At 43.7% G+C, this 21,982-nt stretch overlaps 1 protein-coding gene across 6 annotated transcripts in view; it reads right to left on the bottom strand.

Moving 5' to 3' along the window:
• The window catches only part of PDE8B (phosphodiesterase 8B), a 79,549-nt gene extending 64,055 nt beyond the window's left edge, over nucleotides 1-15,494 (bottom strand). For 2 of the 6 annotated variants that reach the window (XM_090132693.1, XM_090132694.1), the window contains exon 1: nucleotides 15,316-15,494. In XM_090132693.1, coding sequence (XP_089988819.1) covers nucleotides 15,316-15,354 — 39 coding nt within the window. In that variant the 5' untranslated portion in view covers nucleotides 15,355-15,494. Of the gene's footprint in view, nucleotides 1-2,730; nucleotides 2,876-3,123; nucleotides 3,284-9,029; nucleotides 9,378-15,315 lie in introns of those variants that run through there. The other 4 variants (XM_090132696.1, XM_031610151.2, XM_090132695.1 and 1 more) reach the window with 3 other exon arrangements.
• Nucleotides 15,495-21,982: the final 6,488 nt, after the last annotated feature.

Genomic DNA, 21,982 nt, shown 5'->3' with positions numbered 1-21,982 from the left:
TTGGTCGCAGATGGAAAGTATGTGCTTCCTCACTCCTAATCCTCCAACTCTGAGGTCTGGGCAGCCCAAGAGCTGTCATTTGTCATTACTCGTATATACTTAGGCAAAAAAAAAAGTCTTCACCATCTCTCCTCCAAGCACCCACTGGACTCTTGTGCTCGGTAGTATTCTGCTGAACTTTCTGTGCCTCCAACCCAGCAGGTCGAGGGAGCTGCCCCACTACTTTGTTCTTGTGAGATCCCACCTGAAGTACTGTGTCCAGTTCTGAAGCCCCCAATACAAGAAGAACATGGAGCTGTTGGAATGGGTCCGGAGGAGGGCCATGAAGATGAGCACAGGAGCACCCCTCCTATGAGGACAGGCTGAGAGTGTTGGATTCTTCAGCCTGGGGAAGAGAAGAATCCATGGGGACCCTATAGTGGCCTTCCAGTACCTGAAGAAAAGCTGAAGAGGGGCATTTCATAAGGGCATATAGTGAGAGGATGAGGAGAAATGGTTTTGAACTGGAAGAGGGTAGATTTAGAGTAGATATCAGGAAGGAATTCTTTTCTATGAGGGTGGTGACACGCTGGAACAGTGAGCCTGTGTATGCCCCCTCCCTGGAAGCATTCAAGGCCAGGCTGGATGGGGCTTTGAGCAACCTGGTCTAGATGGAGGTGTCCCTGCCTACAGCAGGGTGTTGGAATTAGATGATCTTAAAGGTCCCTTCCAACCCAAACCATTCCGTGATTCTATGAACCCCTCCCCGGAGCAAAGACAATCAAGCATGTCCTTCAGTCTCCTTAAAAAGCAGTGCTCACTGGATGCTGTTGTATCCTGCTCAGTACTGCCTCTGTGAGTCCCCACCTCACCAAGTCTGCAAGAACATAGGAATCTGGACCTTCTGAGACTTTTGGTCATCATGGTTTTCTTCACTGTGTTCTCCGAAGTAAAGAGAAGTAGCTTGAAGATAGGCTGCAGAAATGTGCCCTTCATCAATTAACTCACTGGTTCCACAAGTCACAACACAGTTCAGCACATAAACACACCCTTAACTATTTAATGCATCTGAACAGTTTTATTCTGAGATAAAACATAACACTTTCTCCTGAAAGTCTGTGTTATTTTCCAAAGTAATCAAGCAACTGCTTAGGTAACTCTTTTCTTTGTGACACGAGTGGGTAAGCAGGACAGAATTCTTTGCAAATGGTGGATTTCAGGGAAGCTGTCTCAGCCATACAGAAGGAGAAGTCCACGACTGTCAGCACTTCAGGAGGCAGGAGACATATTCTTTGAAATCAGAGGACTGAACCTGAGTGTCTGTTCTCCAGAAGGTAGCCTAACTGCCATATTATCACCAACCTTGAGGAAAGTTTCTGTCAGTTTCAAAAGAAATCTGCTTCACTTTGAAAATGAACAGGAAATTTTAAGTTCCATTTTTCTCCTCTTCTAAAAGAGATTCCTTGGTTTTCAGGCCCCACAGTGCCTTGCTGAGTTGTGGTCTTTGATCAGATGCAATGATTACTAAACATAACTACAAGACAAGAACGACTGTTGACAACTTTCAAGTTCACAGTGCCTTCCAAAAGCCATCTACTCCAGTAATGGGGGAAACAGAAAGCTTTTCTGCTGCTCCTGTAGCCAAATTGTTGACTCCAAAGAAAGGGAAAAAGGAGTACTGGAAGCAGCTCCGAAGTTAATAGGTCTCATGCCCAATTGCACATTAAACTAAGCTTATTTTTTAATAGTATAAACCATGTGCCACTGGTAAGTATACCAATATTTTCATTAAAATGGCTGTAAAATAAGAAGGAAGTCAGACACCACTCCTCCAAAAATAAATAAGTTGTAATTAAATCTAACAGGTTACAGCTCCACATGCAAACTGGCTATGAGCACAGTTTGTCCTAGGCTTATAAATAGCTGTTCAATAGCTTGCTTTGCAATAGCTACAGTGCTTCAAAGCTCCCGTCTGCCCATTTCATCTCATTCCCCTACCTTGCGGTGGACATTACAGACTCTGCCAATGCACAGTCTCTCAATTAACAGCCACTTCTTTGGATTTCTCATTTAAATATAATTTTGTAATATTTATGCACATGATCACACACTGTAAACTCACAGGAACCAGGAAGAGACAGTGGTTCTGTGGAATCCCTGTGGACCTGCTTGGCGTGCAGTCGTAGCGGCCAATATCTCTGCAACTTCTGCTCCTCCCTTCCATGCTATGAAACCACCTGATTCTGACCTGATTTTCCCATTCCCCCTTAGAAAGAATGCTGTCATTTTAAGAGGCAATAGGAATCCAGGGCAAGAAATCAACAAATTGTGAATCTACAAAATTGGTTTTGTATTTTCAAAGGAATAACTCAAATTACTATCAAGAGTTTCATACTTGAGACTGCCTCTAAAGTAGCACCTTTTAGCTAACGGGTTGCAATGAGTTCTTAGTTCTACTTCTATATTGAAAATATAAAATATTTGACACCTGATGGGCAAATCAATAGGTTGAGGTGCATAGGATTCTTTTTGATCAGTTTTCCAGAGTAATCCTCTTTTAACAGAAACAGAGGTAACCTAAAGGAACAGAATATCATTAATGCATTTTTTTTTTTTTACTGCTGTCAATATGGATGAGAAAGAAGTGTATGAATAAGTGGATGCAGAAGGCTGAAGAAGTGGCTGACACAAGTGGTTGACCTGTGAGGGAACATGAGCTGGTCCAGCTGTTTTTCTCATGTGAAGAGTTACCTGCACGAGGCAGTACCTCCAAAGGTTGTGCAGCGTTCTGACTCACTCAGAGATAATATCTTGCCTTTCCCTCACCCAGAAGCAAAGGTGGCTCGAGGTCCAGAAGCCCACAGCACCGCGGTGTTTTGGGGAGAAGCGGGAGCTCCTACAAAATGAGCACACTGTACTTCATAGCCTATAAGAACTGCCCCCAAACACCATCCCACAGAGCAGTGAGGCACAGCCAGCTGCTGCGGCCCTGCAGGACAGGTGTCTTGCTGGGCTACAAATGCAGCTCCTGAACTGGGCCAGAGGGAGACAGCAACGCACAAGAGATCGCTGTGTAGCACTCACTGCTGCAAACTTATGTCCTCGACCACAACACAGTGCACTTTAAACACACATGCTGCATACCGCAATGCGCTCTGTGTTTATTTATGCATCCGTAAAGGCGACAGTTGATTTTCTGAAGCCACAACCTTGCTACCATTGACTTATTTTGAAGTCCAGAAAATTCTAGGCCTTGGTTACCGTGACAACAATCCCCCCAAAGAGGCAAACTCTGCTACACTACAAAACACTTCACATGCTATCTCCTAGCAACCACACAGGTACATAGAGCCTTCGTCAAAGGAAATTTCAGAAAAGTTGCACGTACATTAAAGAAACACCTACAAGGTTCACATATTACGTGCATTCTTCACTTTGGTCTTCGCTAAATAAGCCTGTTACTGAGACAGAACTGAGCCTTTGGGAAAGGAGATCAACAGGTAGCCAGGAAATACAAGCAGAGAATGGTCTACAAAAATAAAATACCCTGAAATCTGGCAGCACCGCAGGTGACATCAGAGGAAAATGTAGCCCAAAGCATGGCTGCTTTTTCACTCCTGGCTCCACATTGCATCTGCTTCACTACTCACTCTCACCAATTCTTATTCCGCTGAGTGTGCAGCTACCTGATCTAGGACCACTCATACCCGTGGGACTGGAAGAGGTACAGCAACCTGCCTGAAATAAAACACAGAGAATTTGAAAGGCCCTCAAGAGGATTAAGCACAGCTGAGAGTCTGGCACCTCAACACTACAGCAATAGGGCAAACTGATGATGGATGTAGAGAAGCCACCTGTGAGAAAGGGTTTATGTTAGCTGTTTGGCAAATTTGCTCTGGGTAAGAGTATCTGGAGAGCAGGTGTGAAGTTTAGTTGTACAGCCTAAACTGCTGAGTTACTTCACTTTCTAAACCAATCCACCACTGTTAGTATATAGCTTGCCAGGTTATTCCTCTCCTCAAGGAGAGAAGAGGGGAAATGATGCACCCATTTTCTGTATAACACTCTAGCAATTATAAAGCACACAGAAATTGAAAGATATTATCAACTGCGGGGATTCAAGTTACCTTCTACATCCCAAGAACATGCATTATTCTCAGGATGTACTGCATAACGTCTCAGTGCGTTATTTCTTTCACCTGTGCGGTCAGTTTGAAATCCCTCTTCTCTGCATTCAGTGCTGTCAAGGAGAATTAGAAATTGACAAATGATCCAAATCAGGCTCCTCAAACAATAAAGCCCCAGAGTCTCATTTTGCACATAGCAAATGGTACAAAGTAGGAAACAGGTGCTACTATTACTTGGTTACTTTGGGCTCTGAAAGACTTATGGGGGTGCAGTCATCCTGAGATGACTGTTGATTCCGTGTCCAAATGATTGAGTCAAATTGATCTCTTACAGTTTTACAACACATTTCCTATACCAGCTAAGGAAAAAGGAAACAAAGAAACAAAAAACAGGCATGCTTTATATGAAATGAGAGAAATGTCTATCACCTAGAATAGTTCTGGAAGTCCAGAATGTTGTGTGACTCAATGCCAAGAAAATTTAACCTATCAGACTGCTCTTTTTCCTTTGCCAAGCAGCTTATTATTTTCTGATGACACTGTTTTCTCCATTCTGTAACACTTCAACCTACCCACTTCCACTGTCAGTGTGTAAGAGAACAACTATAGCACTTGTTAAGAAGGAATAGGAAAAGGTCAAATATGGAGCAGCAAATCTTTGCAAAAGTCGCTTCAGTGTGCTGATAATAGGAAGTCTGGGCGTAGTCCAAGAAAAGCACTTTTCAACTAGCAACCTTTTTTATGGCAAGAGTTGTTCCAGCCAGCACCTCTCACAGACCAGCTGGGCTAAATTGAAAATAGCCTGCACTGTCTCATAGCTTCAATATACCAACACTTCTCGGATTGCTCCTAATTTTCATTTCCCAGCTCTGCAGTCCCACAGTATGTTCAAGAGAACTATGATGTCTTAGATGTCAAATCAAGTTGTGAACTGATTGTCACACTGAGTCACAGAGCAGGACAGCTTCTCCTTGTGTTGTCTAGAGCTTTGTTTTTTAAGCTTACCCTGTGTCTAACATGTCCCATGTTCTACAGAATGTACTACCAGCCAGTAGTTACGCAGTAGTACTGTTTAAACAGAACAAGAAGTGCCGGCAGTGCAGTATAGACTTTTTGCATGGTTGGACATGATACTTCTGTTTAGATCAAGGCAGTGCACAGGGCTGCATTTACCCAGGGCCTGTGGACCTTGGGACAGCACTCTCTGTACCTGGGTTTCTCAGTACTCTCCATAGCACTCTGACGTCCTCAGATTTGTAACCGACAGCTGCATCATTTCTGATATTCCCAATAAAATAAAAACATAAATAAGTAAACCAGAAAAGCTAGGCGCTTGATATATTGAGGAGGATCATCTTCTCCGTGCTTCTACATCAGAACTTAACAGAGTCATAGAATCATAGAATTGTTCAGGTTGAAAAAGACCTTAGAGATCATTGTGTCCAACCTCAACCTAACCATACTGCCCTAACTCTAACAACCCTCCGCTAAATCATGTCCCTGAGCACCAGATCCAAATGGTTTTTAAACACATCCAGGGATGGTGACTCAACCACCTCCCTGGGGAGCCTATTCCAGTGCTTAACAACCCTTTCTGTAAAGAAGTGTTTCCTGATACCCAATCTAAACTTACCCTGGCACAACTTGAGGCCATTTCCCCTCGTCCTGTCACCTGTCACCAGTGAGAAGAGACCAAACCCGCTCCTGCTGTAAGCACCTTTCAGATACTGGAAGAGAGCAATAAGGTCTCCTCTCATGAACTAATATTAGAGATACTGGTCCATTTCATTTCTTATTATTCCTGAGCTTTGCTTCTGTTTTAATACGGAAATGCTTGAAAATTGTCAAAGCTTTGGAGGTTTATAAACACATTTTTCTCTTCCACAAAGAAACTTCCTGTCATTTCAAGAAGAGGATAAAGTAATCAATCAATGAAAGACTGTGAAGTTGTTTGTTTGTTTTGCTTTCCCATCTGTTGCTATGTTTTAGTGATAAGAGCTGTAAAGCTTGTTTGTTCTTGTAGTCCTCTGGCCAATGCTTAAGTACTACTGTGTGCAAGAAGTGTCCATCCACCCACAAACTTTTGCTCAAGATCTCAATATGGTATTGGCCATAATAAAAATATGCATTTGCATTCTTTAAGTCCTACAGTGGAAATACTTAGTTATCTTTTCAAATCACCAAAGAAATGTCCAAGAAGCCTTTTCTTCTTGCTGAACAGCTGGTATATTTGCACTTGAAAACTGGTGATATTTAGACAATGGATCAAGCAGCTATTATTCACCCAGTATCATCTCATATTCAATGTTAGCCTTCAATTAAGCAAATTAAGTGCATCGTATCTTTATAAAGGCCAATGAAAGGTTTGAGATGTTAATAGTTTGCTGCCACGAGACTGTTTGCATTGTTTACAAGTAGGATTTGGTGTTGCAGTCAACTCATCACAGAAGACTGCATCTACTGTCTGCGGTGAGTAAACTGTAATTATCAGTTGGCCATAGCTAATACATAAAGTGTGTGTTTTATTAAGAATTAAACATGGGCAAGAAATGGCAGTTTTTCACTTCAGTGCTTGAGTGTAAATATTTTAATAGTATAGCATATGATTGGGAGCCTCAAACTAGGAGTCCTGTTTCCTATTATGATGCAGACTCATTTTACACAATCTATCATCTCTATCATCTATAATACTCAGCAAGTCCCCTTAACTTCTCTGTCAGCTGATCTGTAGGTGTTGGTTAGTAAGGTTCTGAGATCCACAAAGCAACGCACTCATGCTAGAAATATGAAATGACTACTCATAACCTTATAAGCAGGATGCAACCAACACATCTGAATGGCTGGAACAACTCAGAACTTTTTAATGAAAGAAAGAAGAACAAAACAGATTATCTTTCTAACACAGATCTCTCCCCAGCAAGAACAAATTATAAAGAATTAAAGTAAAATCTAAAGTTTTGGCAAGACATTGTAAGAGAAAAGTGATACGTTCTGGTTTTGTTTGTGAGTTGACATCATTATGAGTTGATTTCTTTCAGTGCCAGATTGATACTGAGATGTGGACCAGTTTTAAAACATTCTATAAATATAAGTTCAAATGCAAATAATGCAATACTCGACTGTGTAAACAACTAGGGAACAGTTTAGAGCAGAAAATGCAGACAGATGAAGTAGCATAGCTTAAGTGGGGTGATCAGTTACACAACTGGAATATTATATCAATTTGCCATACATCTACCAGCCTTCTGACCTCTGTCTTTGTTTCCTTGCCTAAACTGTTAGATGACATTTCAACCCTGCCAATATGTGCAGTCGAACTCTGTAGCAGCTGAAGCCCTCAGGTATTCCTAGACACATATTCTCTACCAAAATAAAGAAAACTTCTTCAAATGTTAGTAAATTTTGTAACCTAATTGAAGAACAGTATTTCCGTGCTCTTTTGTTTTTTATAGCCAGATACCAAATATTACTTTGCCTTTGTGATAGTTCTGTAATATTTGGACCTCATTTTGGTCACAAGAGAACATATTGTCCCAGAGGAAATAGTGGAAGGAATGGTGGCAAAAATGGGGAGCTCTGACTTGGTTTTACAATGACGAAAAATATTTTACAGATTTTAATGCATGTAAGATGGAAACATTTCCACTGTGTCACTGCACTGTGAGCAGTTCTTAACTGAATGGAAGCACCATCTCCCTGAGCATTGGTCCCCACACTTGTGCAAAATGCTGAAGCAGTGACATTTGGGTGCCAATTACAAAGCTGAGAAACTGAAGTACACTGAAAGAACATATCTGAAATACGCTCACTTCTGACAACTAGAAAGCTGACAAGTACATTTGCTTACAAGAGCACATGGTGTAACAGAAAAAATGTAAGCAAAGTATAAACAATCCCTAAGAACAAAAAATGGTATTACCACTTTCAGAACCTCCTTCCAGATTTCAACTTAAAGAATGTGCAATAATTTCTAATTTGCACAACTATTTTATTCTGCATTTTAAAGATTTGTGGTTTATCTCAAGAAGCATCCCACTGTGAGTAGAAAAAAATATATTTATTTATTTATTTATTTATTACTTTGTGGATTGAAGTGGATTCAGTTGCTTTGGTTGTTTTTTTTTTTTTTTTTTTTTTTTTTTTTTTTTTCCTGTGACCTGACCTACGTTTTCATTAGGTGTTTTCTGATTTATTTTTTTAATTACAGAGTACATTTTAAGTTTACCTAATCTCCTAATTTCTTAATTATAACCGAGTGCTAGAATCTATTTAATCCCAGAGAACAACTTTACGGCACGATACCTGGCTTTATTAATACGAGCGAGGAGGGGCACCCTGGGGTGCTTCTGCGATCATCACACCGCTTGTTTTGTGAAGAAGTTTTGGAGCGGGGCGTCGCTGCAAAACAGAATCCTAAATCCTAGTTTTCCTAGAATTCCCCTATAGGGAACTCGCAGGGAAACCAGTGCCCCACGACGCCGGCAGCACGCGGTGAGTCAATGCAGCATCCCGGAGCAGCGCCTTGCCCGCCCGCACACCGCGCGGCGCCGAACCGAGCTGCCGCAGACGCGCCGGCTCGGAACGGAGCCGGCAGACGGCCGCTGCCCGCCCGCTGCTGGAGACCCGCGGCTGCCGGCCGTGCGGATGGGGACGGCTGAGTTCCTGCGGACGGCAACAGCTCATTCCGACCTACAGAGGAATGGAAGAGCTCAGCATCCAGGAGGCGCGTTCTCTAAGAGGGACCAACCCGGCGGACCTCTCCCGGACGCCCGCTCCCCGCAGCGCCGGGAGCAGCCCTTCCCCTCCGGCCGCGCAGCTCTCAGCCCCGGGGCTCTGCAGGCGGGCAGGGAGCGGTGAGTCAGCGGGGACGGCTGCACCCCAGCGCCGGAGCGGCTCTCCCACCGCGCTCCGCTCGGCGCTCACCTTGAGGCTGGCGCTGCCGGTCTGGGTCTCCGCCTCGATGCCGCAGCAGCGCGGCGCCCTGGGCTCCCTGCGGCGGGGGCCGGAGCAGGGCGGCGGCTGCTGCCGGCTCTGGTAGGCGAGGACGGCGGGGATGGAGTCGGCCGCGTCGCTCTTGACGAAGAGGCCGTGCAGCGTGGCGGCACCCTGCGAGATGGTGGTGGTCTGGTGGGGGGAATTGGACTCGTCCGAGTCCCGGCAGTAAATCACACCGCTCTGCGAGACGTGGATGCTGGGCGCGCAGCCCATCCCGTCCCCGCCCCGCTCGCCGCCGGCCGCGGCCCGCTCCCACCTGCCGCCCGCCCGGGCTGCGGGGCCGCCGCCCTGCGCCGCGCTGCCCGTGGCGCCACCCCCTGCCGCCGCCCAGCCTGCAGCTCTGCCCGGCCGCTCCGCTCGTTCGGCGCCCACCTCGCCCGCAACGCCTCCCGGCCGTCGCCGCGCCCGCCCGGCGGAGCGAGGCCGCCGCTCCCTCCCCTCTGGGGCCGCCCCGCGGCTCTCGGCGCTCTCTCGGCCCCGTCCGGTCCCCTCGACCCCGTTCCGTCAGCTCGCTTCGTTTGCGAAAGGTCTCTAAAATGCTTCTACAGAAAAATCCGACTGCGTTTACTTCTCTTAGCGCTTGGTAAGCAAACGTCAGGTATTTTGTGGGACTGCAGGTAGGAGCTCGGAGCCACACGGTATCTACCGCAGGTGTGGGAAGAAGGCCAGGACTGCTCAACAGCTGTGAGTGCTGCTTTTCAGTCGGGGCTCAGAGCTGCCCCTGCAGCCTCAGCTCGTATACCCAGTAAGTACCAACCCCTGCATCCAGTCCCAGAGACCATCAGGCTCAGTCTGGAGGGGATCTGCACACCTCCTCAGCTTTCTACTGTGAAGTGTCATTGACCTCAATGAAAGTGCACACAAGGTGTAAAGCTAACCATGGTTCTTAAGCCTTTGCTACATTCTGGTTTAAACTCCTCTGTTTTCCATGGCACTTTATAAATCCTTCAAGAATTGGTACTGTCATCCAGCCTCTATGCTTGCTGCCTAATACAACATTTACCCAACATCCAGTTACCGAACAGTATGTCTGTATACATCTTTCCACTCCTTGGAGCACCTCTTGATATTTGGTCATTCTTCCTCCCTCCAGTTTTTAATAAGCATTGTAAATACAGTAAAAACATGAAGAATGACTGGTATAAGTACTGTGATGCCGAACAATATGCTCTAAGCTTTTCGTTTCACTTCCTGGTGCTCCAAAAGCAGTCCTGCGATGATCAGAGACCAGTTCACTCCTTGCCACAGGAGTGATGGCTTCACAGACAAAATGCCTCTGATCTTCTGCTTGTGCCAATCAATTCCATGGGTCATTGTGGCAATACAAACACTCAGTCATCCATCAAGGGCCAGTCTGAGATTAGCAACCTATAGGACAAATTATAGCTTTACCAGAGAGACCCTGTCTGTGCCAGCCTTAGTAAACACATTTCTCTCAGTAGTTTTTTCCCCACTTGTTGTCTAAGTTCACAAAGTTGTGGCTCATGTCCTGCACATACTGCATGTTTGCAGGGCACTGCCCTACTGACGGCTGTCTTTGACACCCAGTGTGAAACCAGGCTTGGTTGTGAGTGAAACAAAGAGAACAATGCCTCATTCCCCAACCCATTGGTATAGCTGCTGTTGCTGCTTAGGCTGCATTTCTGGGTGAGATCTTTCAGTCTACCAGAGCCTAATACACTTAGTCGCAGATGAGCATGTCCTGTAAAATCCATAGGCTGGATGGGTGGGCTGAGGCCAGAGGTTCAACGAGACCACATGCTGGGTCCTGCACTTTGGTCACAGAAACCCCACTCATTGCTACAGATTTGTAGTAGAGTGACTGGAAAGCTGCATGGAGGAAAAGGGTCTGGAGGTTCTAATTAACAGATGGCTGAACATGAGCCAACAGTGTGCCCAAGGTGGCCAAGAAGACCAGTGGCATGCTGGCATTATCAAAATAGTGTTGTCAGCAGGAGTAGGTGACTGCTCGTATGTGCTCAGCCCTGGTGAGACCACATCTTGACTACTGTGTTCATTTTTGGGCCCCTCACTACAAGAAAGACATTGAGGCCCTGGAGTGTGTCCAGAGAAGAGCATCAAAGCTGTGAAGGGCTGGAGCACAGACCTATGGGGAGCAGCTGAGGGAACTGTGATTGTCCAGACTGGAGAAGTGAAGGCTCAGGAGAGACCTTATCACTCTCTACAACTTCCTGAAGGGAGGCTGTAGTGAGCTGGGGTTTGACCTCTTCTCCCAGGTAATGAGACAAGAGGGAATGTCTTCAAGGTGCACCAGTTGAGGTTCAAGTTGGATATTAGGAAAAATTTCTTCTCAGAAAGAATGGTCAGGTGCTGGAATGGCTGCCCGCGGAGGTGGGGGAATCACCATTCTTGGAAGTGCTCAAGAAACATGGAGAGATAGTACTGCGGGGCATGGCTCAGTGAGCATGGGCTGATGGTTGGGAATGGACTGATGGTTGGACTAGATAATCTTAGAGGTCTTTTCCAACCTTAATGATTCCTTGGTTTTATGAAGAGAGGAATAAGTTTATTTTTTGCAGTATATCGTAGTTCTTCCTCATTTTAGTGTTACTATACTGAAGAACTAACCTTTCTTTAATGAATGGGAAACACAAGGTTAGCATCTGAATTACTTGCTGTGGGTCATACCAGAGATTTAGAACAGAATCAGGATCATCCCACATGAAATCCATACATGCACTGTAAATGAAGTGTCCCAAAAAATCCCCTAAGAATTGTTGGCTATTTAGGTTGAGATTTAGTTAATAAAAAAAGAATGTGGGAGTAAACTGTATTTTGACTTCAAAGATGTCACATCACATCCTAGATTGTGTTCTCAGATATTTCCAGTCCATTTCTTCAGAAAGATTCACTGTTAACTTATTTCATCAGACAGGGAATACTTAGGTTTCCATAGCTTCCCAATGCTCAACATTCTATACTGTTCTTACTGAGCTCTGTTAGAATTTTGCTACTTATTTTAGACAGCATTTCAGGCACCTGCCCGTTCTCATGTGGACTTCCTTTGTCTGGGCATGATATTTAGATATTTTTAATAGAGATTTAATCATAGGAATAGAGCATAAGTCACATGTCTGGAAAATTTTGACTAAATGCAATGTTGAGTAGCTCTCCCTGTTCTGTTCTACTGATTTTTGGCTAATGGGGAAGAATCACCACCGAAGGAATGAAATTCCCTGTGTAGAGTGCCAGAATGCTTGAGAGGAAGGAAGGCTGCAGGACAGAGAACTACATGGACAGCCAAAAGGCAATAGAAAGGAGAGTCGCTGCTTCATCTGACAGCAGGAGGAACTTTGAGGAATGGAACAAGCAAGTGATGATCAGTATGAGCAGAGGGTGAGGCAAAGTAAGTGGATGGAGAGGAATAGGATGATTCCCCACAACTAGAACAGGTGAAGAAGTGGAGAGGCAGGTTACAGATTCTCCTCTAATATTGCTACTTTTGCTGCATCTTGCCTGTGAGAAGACAGCCATAGATTTATTGAACAGGGCAGAGAGGGAACATATAACACACACACATACATCCTTGTACCATGTCTTATGGCTTACCTATCCTGACTTATGTCCAATAACATGGAAGGTTTTACTCTAAATAGCATATGCTAATTCAACCAGGGACAGATAAGGTACTGATGCAGATTCTGCCCTCAGAATTATGTATTTCATATGGCCTCAGCGTTTAGCCAGTGCATCCAGTCACTGGACGATATGCATATGCACCAATTTTTCCACTATTCAAGATTCTTCACTGGTTTTAGTTGCAACTGTACAATAAATTTTACACTGTACAGTTTCCTACAGGACTAATTTCAGCATGGTGACTTTAAATGTATGAGTGATTCTTGAAGACGTCAGCGGAACATCTGTACAACCTTGTCTATTTTTCCAGTAAAAAGCAAGAGATGCACACTCTCTATGGCATTTACACCTGCAAATCCCCCCATAATGAGGAAAATGTACTCCTCCAAACTTTGTATCCCTTCCAAATTCAGTCACAGGCTTCACTTGGACCTCGGTATTAACCCTGTGCTACAAGTAGGTTGGTAAGCTTACGTTTGCACTATTGAAAGTAGCATCTGCAACTCTGAGTTCATTGCAGTAAGAATATACTACTTCAGAGGTCACATTTTACAGAAAATCTGGTACTTCACAGCCAGCTTCTGAAGACAGTTACCTCTGTTCATCATTCTTTTACTGTAAACCAGTTTAAGAAGGTACAAATTAGCTTGTATATCTAAAAAAAATCTGGGCTCTGAGGAGGCTCAACAGTTTCTCAGCCCTTTCATATTGGTCGAATGGATTTGAAAACTACACTAAAAACTAACATGCATGCCCATATGGGAGCAAAGTAAATACCTAAACATTAATTTAAATTAGTCAGACCACATGCTGTGTTTGTAACTCAAAATAGATATAAGGAAAAAATCATGGTAGGTAGAATGAAAACCTTCTATGCATACCTCTATTTTGGTGAAAACAAAACAAAACAATGACTGACCAAACCAAAAAAAGAAAAAACACAGCTCTATAATAACAGATTACCAAATGCTTACCTCATTCTTTTACTCATTTACAATACAAGAAATGATGTTAATTGAAAAAAAGGAAGATTTTAATACAAGAATGAGGGTTATTTCTTCTGCCTGAGGAAGAGCAGAATATATATTTCAGTCCACAATTGTGTGATGATTCTCACACCAATGTAAATGAGTAACCCACTGCAAGCAAATAGTTTCTTCCAGTTCATCTAGAAAGCAAAATCAAGTCCTGTATTTCTTTTCTCTGCTCCAAACTCCTCTATTTCATAACTTCGAAAAAATAATGCTGTGGCTTTTTTTTTTTTTTTTTTAATTTATTATGTGTTTGTATGTGTTTGTATACTAAACTCTGTGTTTGTGTACTAAATGCAATGAGTGCTGTGAATAAATATCACACTACAGTAATATCCTTTTAGGCAGGTACTGCTCAAACTGAATGGTTTTGCTGGGATGATAAAACTTATAAGCAAATTTGGTCTTCTTTCACAAACATATTTGACTGGCTTGGACTATAGCAGCTATCTCAGTTTTCACCATAAGTACATAGAATACTTTGCCCGATGGATATTTTGCAAGTGGGAAGACTGAGTCACAGACAAGTCCAGTACCAAAGCCACTCAAGGGAGCAGAGCTGAAGAGGCACCCTGGAGCATTTGCCCTTCCACTAGCAGCCTGAGTCTGCTTGGCACAGAGTGCAGAAAGGCAGGGGCCCTCCTTCGCTCTTCACCTCTAGCTCTTCCTGCAGAAGCGAGGCAGGGTTGCACTTCCCACCTTCCCACATCTGCAGCTGTTTCTCTCCCCTGGGGCAAGTAAATGTGCAGTCCTGGGCTTTTGCACCTTGGTGCTGACAGGGACATAAGCCCAAGCCACAGGCTGCCTCAGAGATGCAGATTGCCTCCAGGAGACAGACACCTGCAATTGTTTTCCCTAAAATGGGCTAACACAGCACTGTACTTCAGATCAGCAGACTCTTGAGAGACACAGATACCCTATGGCTCTGAGGAGGAAAAGTAACATATAGAAACATAGATACATGCTTTGGTCGCTTGCACTGCCATTATGTGTTATTGTTAATTCCCTCAAGGAGCAGAACTCTGGGCAGCACGCTGGCCAGATGCCAGCAGTTATAAGCAAAATTTGTAGGGCAACAGTGAACACATCACATTTACGAAGCCTAGATGTCTCCTGCTCTCCATCAAGCCCTTTGGTTTGCTTAAGCGTAGGAGTGAACCACATACTTCACAGCACTCAGAGTCAAAAAGATCAATCCACAGTTCCCATAGCACCACTGAAAAGATCCCCAGCAACACTTCATTTCCTCATCATCAGCTTGTTACTCGCTTGTTACAACTTCAATAACACAACTGTTCCCCACTGACTTATTGTTGCATGGGAATATTTGCACAGCAAATATGGCTCTGGTGGTTAAAGCATTTGGCTCTGCACATGGAGCACTGCTGAACGCTACTCCCCGCGAGCTGAGCTGCGCTGAACGGGCCCAGGCTTCATCCGCAGCAGGCAGACACTCTTCCACCTGGACCCGCTGCACCGGCCAGCTCTGACCTCCCCGCTCCCCAGACGCAGGAGACCCGCAGGCTGCCCGCCGGCCCAAACCAGCCCGTCCCTCCGGAGCGAGGAGCCCCTTCTCTTCTCACCTCCCTGCCGGGCTCTGCCGGCAGCCTCGGCACGTTCATCCTCCGAGGAGCGGGCTGGAGCTGGAACGGGAGCAGCGCGGCCGTCCGACCCGCACAGGTGAGCGGGGTGGGACCCACCGCCGGCACCACCCCGGGGCCGGGCCGCACAGCCCCCGCCGCTCCCACGGGACGGAGGTGAAGCCGGCTGCCCCGTGCCTTCAGCCCGCGCCCTGTTCTGTTCGTTTCGTGATCCGAATGGGAATGTTTAGAATGGGGAAAGTAAAATGAATCGGGAGCTGGGTTTGCTTGGGTGTGTTAGTAGTTACGTAGCCTTTGGAAAAAGGCAAACCCTTACAGCCCCTCGAGAGAGAGTAAATCCATCCATGGAGCAGATCGCTTGTGTCCAAGAGATATCTAGGGTCCTGAGGTAAAATCCAGCCCCACAGTCAAAGAGAGGGAGAACAAACAACCAGGGGTTAAGAGAGGGTAGCGTTACCCTGACCTTAGGCAAATCACAAACGTCAGAGATGTGACCCAAGACATGCTGCAAAGTTTATTTTCATCATCATGATACTCCAGTTTGCAACAAGTGCCACGTTGGTGGAATGCATTCTCCCTTGGGAATGATATCTTTGGGCTTGACTGGAATTACTTCTCTCACGTCATTGCTCTCTCCTTCAAGATTCAAAAGCAGTATACTTCCATTTTGGAGTACTGCTTATTCTTCATACTTCATTATCATGGTTAATACTGTCGCTCTACAGTGAAACCCAGTGCCTCAGCAAGTGAGCTGTACAAGATGCTCAGCAAACAAAACAGAAAATAATCCCTACACCAAAAGAATAAAAGATTTGCATACAAGACAGAGGAGAGCCATTGAATGTCACAAAAATAAAGCAACAGTAAAGATGACTGGGAGCTATGGGATAAACAGTAGTCAAGTCACAGCTGCTGCCTATCCGAAGACCCACAAAACAGAGACCATATCACAAAACAAATTCAAAGCACTGAACCCGTACAGGAAATCAGTTCTTCAGAGAAGCAGCAGAAACAGTATGGGTCAGCAAGTTGTGTCAGATTGAGGCCAGGGACAGTGAAGAGCTGCCCTACTTCCTCAGAAGAAGAGACACCGTCAGCAGGCACAGCTCTGCTTGAGCTCCCCAGAAACTCCAGAGAGACTGTGCACTGAAATGTCCTTAACTGGAGGTCAGAACACCCACCGTTTAGTGACCATACATCTGCAAGATCTGTTGTCTAGGAGTGCATGTCCCTTCCATTTTCTCAGAGTGATCAGTGTTGAATAGGACGTTTGCTATAGCCACATTCTCAGACACCTGCACCTGTAGCCCAGGTCGGTCTCAAAGGAGGTATAAAATGCTGTGAATCAGCCTTTAACCGCAAACCTCAGAGTCAGCTTTGCCCAGTTATTTCAAAGGACATTCACACTAGCAGTGCTGCAGCAAGGAAGCGTCACAGCCTGCCTTGGAATCCTGGCTTCCCCAGATGGACACATCAAGGACTAAACAAAGGATGCCTTTTGCTCTGGCCATTCTGTACAGCCAAGTTGTCTTTCCAGCTAAGACATAGGAAGATAAGAGAAGGGCAGGAATGTGCTCAGACCTTACTCAACGAACACATCAGGATGAGGTCAAGGCACAGGGTCTTGGAAGTGCTTACAGAGATAAAGTTTTGGATACATTTGTAAAGATCTTTTGTGGCTTCCAAACAGATCTTCCCCACATTTCTCCTTGCACCTTCCAGCTAATGTGGCTTTTCAGGACTTCCAGAGGAATGCTGAGAACAGCCAGTGTCAATTCCAGGCAAACACTGAGACGCTGACACAGGAAACAAAGCAGAATTAATCCTATTGCTAACAACCATGCTCAGTATGTGGCAGGCAAGTGGCCCTTGGGGTGCACTCTCAAGAGAGGATAGCATCCTCCATTGTTCTGTCAGCACAGGTTTTTGTGAGCAAACAAATGGCACAGGCACAACTCCACTTGCCTTTTATTCACTTGGGACTTGAGATTGGGTTGCTGGTGCTAACGTCAATGATTTAGAAGACAAAAAGTAACTAAGTCCTCGTTTCCAGGGAAGCAACCCAAATGTAGTCCATTACTCTGCCTATTCTCCTTTTAGATCTAGAAGTAAAAAAAAAAAAAAAAAAAAAAAAAAAAAAAAAAAAAAAAAAGTTAATTGTCTGCTTTTTCATTACATTTTCCATGCATATAAATTTTAGGATGTAGTACGGACTCTACTTCAGGCTCAGTATACTACTCCTACTGAACTTAATGGGAATGTGGCTGTTTATATTTTAATAGGAATGGAATTAGGCCCTTCATTTGAACTTTACAGCCTTTTTATTTGCTTTTTTATTAATCCATTTCATCTCTCTTAATTTGCTTCTGCTGTGTTCTGAGAGCATTGTAAGTACACTCTAGTGTTCTGAGTAATAACTTTAAATTCTAGTATGCAAACACTGTGCCTCCTAGTGGGTAATGTACACAGCCTTCAACTCTCCTTTGGGTTGTATTTTCATATTAATTTCTTTGGGACTTTCTTCTGTTACCATCAAGAAGGTAATTTTCAACATTTTTATCACTCCAGAAGTCCCTCGTTTCTTTCTTATGATGTTTCTCTTGCTCTTTCCACCACACAAACCAGTTATGTTCTTAACATTTTGCCCTCTTGATTTCCTTTGCATAAATCTGCCATTAAAATTAATCTCTTCCACAAATTAGTTTGTGAGGAGCCCATTTCTGAGAAGTTATTACACTTATGCCACTAGTAAGAAAGAGGTTATTTGACTGTCTCCTTGTATGGACTTTCCCTAGCACACCATTTGTGCCTGAACAAGATGCCCATGCCGTAATAGCAACAGAGCTCATGTTTCCTAAGCAAGCAAATTGCTCACTGCACTGGCTCTGAGACTTTGGGCTCAAGCAGACTACAGAGCTCAGACTAAGATTGTGCTTGACCATTTGTTTAGCTTTAGCAAAGTACAAAAGACTTCTGGTCTTGCAGATTGAACTCTTCCCTAGGAATAAGTCCTCAGTCATTTCCCTGCCATCAGAATTCCCTCCTCTGATTTCATTCCTACCTCTTTGGTAGAAGTAAGATTTCTGTGTTCTTTGACAAAAACTATTTTTATTTGTGTTTGGCCAGCCTTGAAAATATTGCTAGATATCGATAGATAAGTTATTCAAAATCAGCTGTTTAAAATGAACAAACAATTTTTATGAACATCCATAATCTATGTGTAAGCTCCAATATTAATATCAAAAATTTACCAGACTGTAAGCTAAACTAGAGTACAAAATAGTGTTGCATCCTTGTTGATTTGTTGTTGTTGTGTTGGTTTTGTTTTGTTTGATTTTTCTCTCGTTCAGTACTTAAAAACAAACTTTGTATTAATATCTCCTCAGGTTTTTAGGTAGTTATGAGGGCAAACAGAGACAAATCATTGAAGATTGACACTGGAAGCTGTGGCAAATATCTAACAATACTCTAGCAGAACACAGCTGGGTGAATACAACACTGTCTGACAGAGATGTCATGTGATGCATACTCCAAAAAGCATTGCTTTTGTCACTAGCTAAGAAAGAACCATTCTTCAGAGAAGGAAACATAATTCAATAATAGTAGTAATAATAATTAATAATAACAATAGGAACGAGAACAATAGCAATACATTTGCTTGCATTCCTGAACAATTAACTGCCACTTCACGTAAAGGCACAGATGAAGCTGAACGAGCTGTGGGCTTTATGCTGCATTTTAGGTGCCTGGCTCTTGATTATACATTGCATTTCCAAGTTGCTCCCCTAATTCTATTCCATCTGCACATATCATCTGCACATATCTCTGTGAACTTCTTGACCAAAAAACCAAAACAAAACAAAAAAACCCAACCCAACAAAAAAAGCACTAAACAGCTGAACTGTTCACAGTCCCATTTTCAACTTTGGCATGCAGAAACAAGAGAATGGCAAGAAGAGATTTCTGTTCACTTGAGAATGAGAGGTCTCAGTTCAAAGAGCTTCCACCAGGCTTCAGACAGTCCTGATTCCTTAGGCTTTACTGGAACAGTTAATATGAGTGAACGGCTACAGGATCCTGCATTAATCCTCTTGCTATCTATAGGCTTCAAAGTGTATCAGTTGCTTGAGTTGCTTTTAATTTGTTCTAATTAATCTTTTGCAGTGTGATATTTGTATGCAGTCAGTGCCATAATATCTTAAGTCAGCTACGCAGTTCATAAGCTGGAATGTATAGTAGTGTCTTATATTGCCTTGGAGTGCCTCATTTGGTTGGTAGGCAATCAATTTATTGTTAAGTGTGTTTTCAACTGAAAGTGTGATTGGTATCCTGTACATCCTTGCAAGGTAAATCAAAAGTAATGGAGTGTAAAAATATTCCAGCATAAGAAAATCCGTAAACTATAAGCAGAAAGCTGTAATCATCACAAAAAGCAAACAGTCTCCAAGGGAATCACTCCTCTATAGACTTACAGCAAATTGGAAGAGAACACAATGCTACATTGTGAAGAACTACAGAAACAGAAATGTTTAACTCAATGAGCCCCTCTGGCAGAATTAAGCACATCTCCGTCATTCATAGCTAGAGTATGGAACGTACACCTCATGAAGTATATCAGTAGCACATGAGAAACACTGCTCAAATTGCTAGAGAAGACAGTAAATTTGTTTTCTCTCCCTAGAGTAAACTTAGGACTTTTTGTCTGGTTGTTTTGCCATGGAAGTTCACGTGAAGATACTGTCTTGTTATCTCATGATTAGGAAACATAACTCTTTTGTGGATCATAGTCCTCTACTGACTCAATAAAAAGTGCCACTATAAAAACAGATGAGGTATGCATTCTTTAACTGGAAAGCAGTTATAAAGTAACCAGTAAACCCTGATTTGTAGCACTGTGTATTCAAAAAAAAAAAAAAAAAAAAAAAGGCATTTTCCAAAAATGGATTTTTTCATTCCAAACTAAACTCATAATAAAAGCATTGTAAAAAAAAAACTTTCTCTAGTTCAAGTAATGATTCTCTACTCTTTTTGCTGTCTGCTCCATAAACAAATACCAACTTTTGCCACTGAGATCTGCTTTTGAATATCCATTGGCATACATTTTACTATTACATTAATTTAAGAGTATTCATTTTAGGCATCACAAGAAAATTTCTCTTCTATTCATTTTGGCAGATTGTGGGCTTATGAAAGATATCTGTTTTCCTGGAAAGACATAAACATGGCTTTCAAGAGCCACAATACTTGGCAGAACTGTACTTGCAGAAATCATGGCTGAGTAAGATCATGCTGGTGAAAATGAGAGATAAGAAGGACATGTATAGGCAGTGGAAGGTGGGATGTGTAGTGTGGGAAGAATACAGGGATGCCAACCAGATGTGCAGAGCTGGGAGCAGAAAAACCAAGACACTGATGGAACTGAACTTTGGCAAAGGATGTGAAAAATAACAAGAAGGGATTCCACAGGTACTTCAGTCAGAAAAGAAAGGCAAAAGAGAGTGTATGTCCTCTGATATACGAGAAGGAAGAAATGTGGAGAATGTGAAAGTACTCAACAAATTATTTCAGAAAATCACAGAATCACAGAACTGCAGGTGTTGGAAGAGACCTCAAGAGGTCACTGAGTCCAAGCCCCCTGCTAAAGCAGATTCCCTACAGTAGGTCATACTGTAGCTGTCCAGAGGGGTCTTGAATAGAAGAAGACTCCACAACTTCTCTGGATACCTATTCCAGTCCCTTCACTCTTACCATAAAGAATTTCTTCTGCAAGTTTGTATTGAACTTCCTATGTTCAAGTTTTAGTCCTATTACTCCTATCTCTATGCACCACTGAGAAGAGCCTGGCCTCATCCATTTCCCTCCCACCTGTCTCTAGATATTTATAAACATTAGTCAGATCCCCCGTCTTCTTTTTTCCCAGGCTGAACAGACCCAGGTTCCTCAGCCTTTCCTCATACAGGAGATGCTCCAGGCTCTTTATCATCTTTGTGGCCCTCCTCTGTAGCCTTTTATGAGATCCCTCTGTTTTTTGAACTGGGGAGCCAGAACTGGACACAGTATTCTAAATGTGACCTGACAAGGGCAGAGTAGAGAGGGAGGATCACCTTCCTCGACCTGCTGGCTACCCTCTTTTTAATGCACCCCAGGATACCACTGGCCTTCTTGGCCAAGAGGGCACACTGCTGGCTTATGGACAACTTGATGTCCACGACAACTACAGATCCTTCTCCGTAAAGCTTTCCAGCAGGTCATCCCCTAACCTGTACTAATGCATGTGGTTATTCCTCTCCAGGTGCAAGACTCTATACTTCCTCTTGTTAAACCTCATCTGGTACCTCCCTGCCCAACCCTCCAGTCTGTCCAGGTCTTGTTGAATGGCAGCACAGCTTTCCAGTGATACTGTACTGACGTTACAAAGCTCCCAGCTTTGTAACATCAGTAAACTTGCTGAGGGTGGACTCTATCCCTTCATCCAGGTTGTTAATGAAGATGTTGGATAAGACTGGATCCAGCACCAGCTCTAGGAGAGCACTGCTAGTTACAGGCCTCTAACCAGACTGTGCCACTAATGACATCCCTCTGAGCACTACTAGTCATCCAGTTCTCAATCCACCTCACTGTCCATTCATCTATCCTGCGCCTATTAAGT

This window comes from Phasianus colchicus, chromosome Z (assembly GCF_987193195.1).
Source record: "Phasianus colchicus chromosome Z, bPhaCol1.hap1.1, whole genome shotgun sequence".
Taxonomy (NCBI): Eukaryota; Metazoa; Chordata; class Aves; order Galliformes; family Phasianidae; genus Phasianus; species Phasianus colchicus.
The sequence above is the reverse complement of the archived record's forward strand: the minus strand, read 5'-3'. Positions and strand labels throughout refer to the sequence as shown.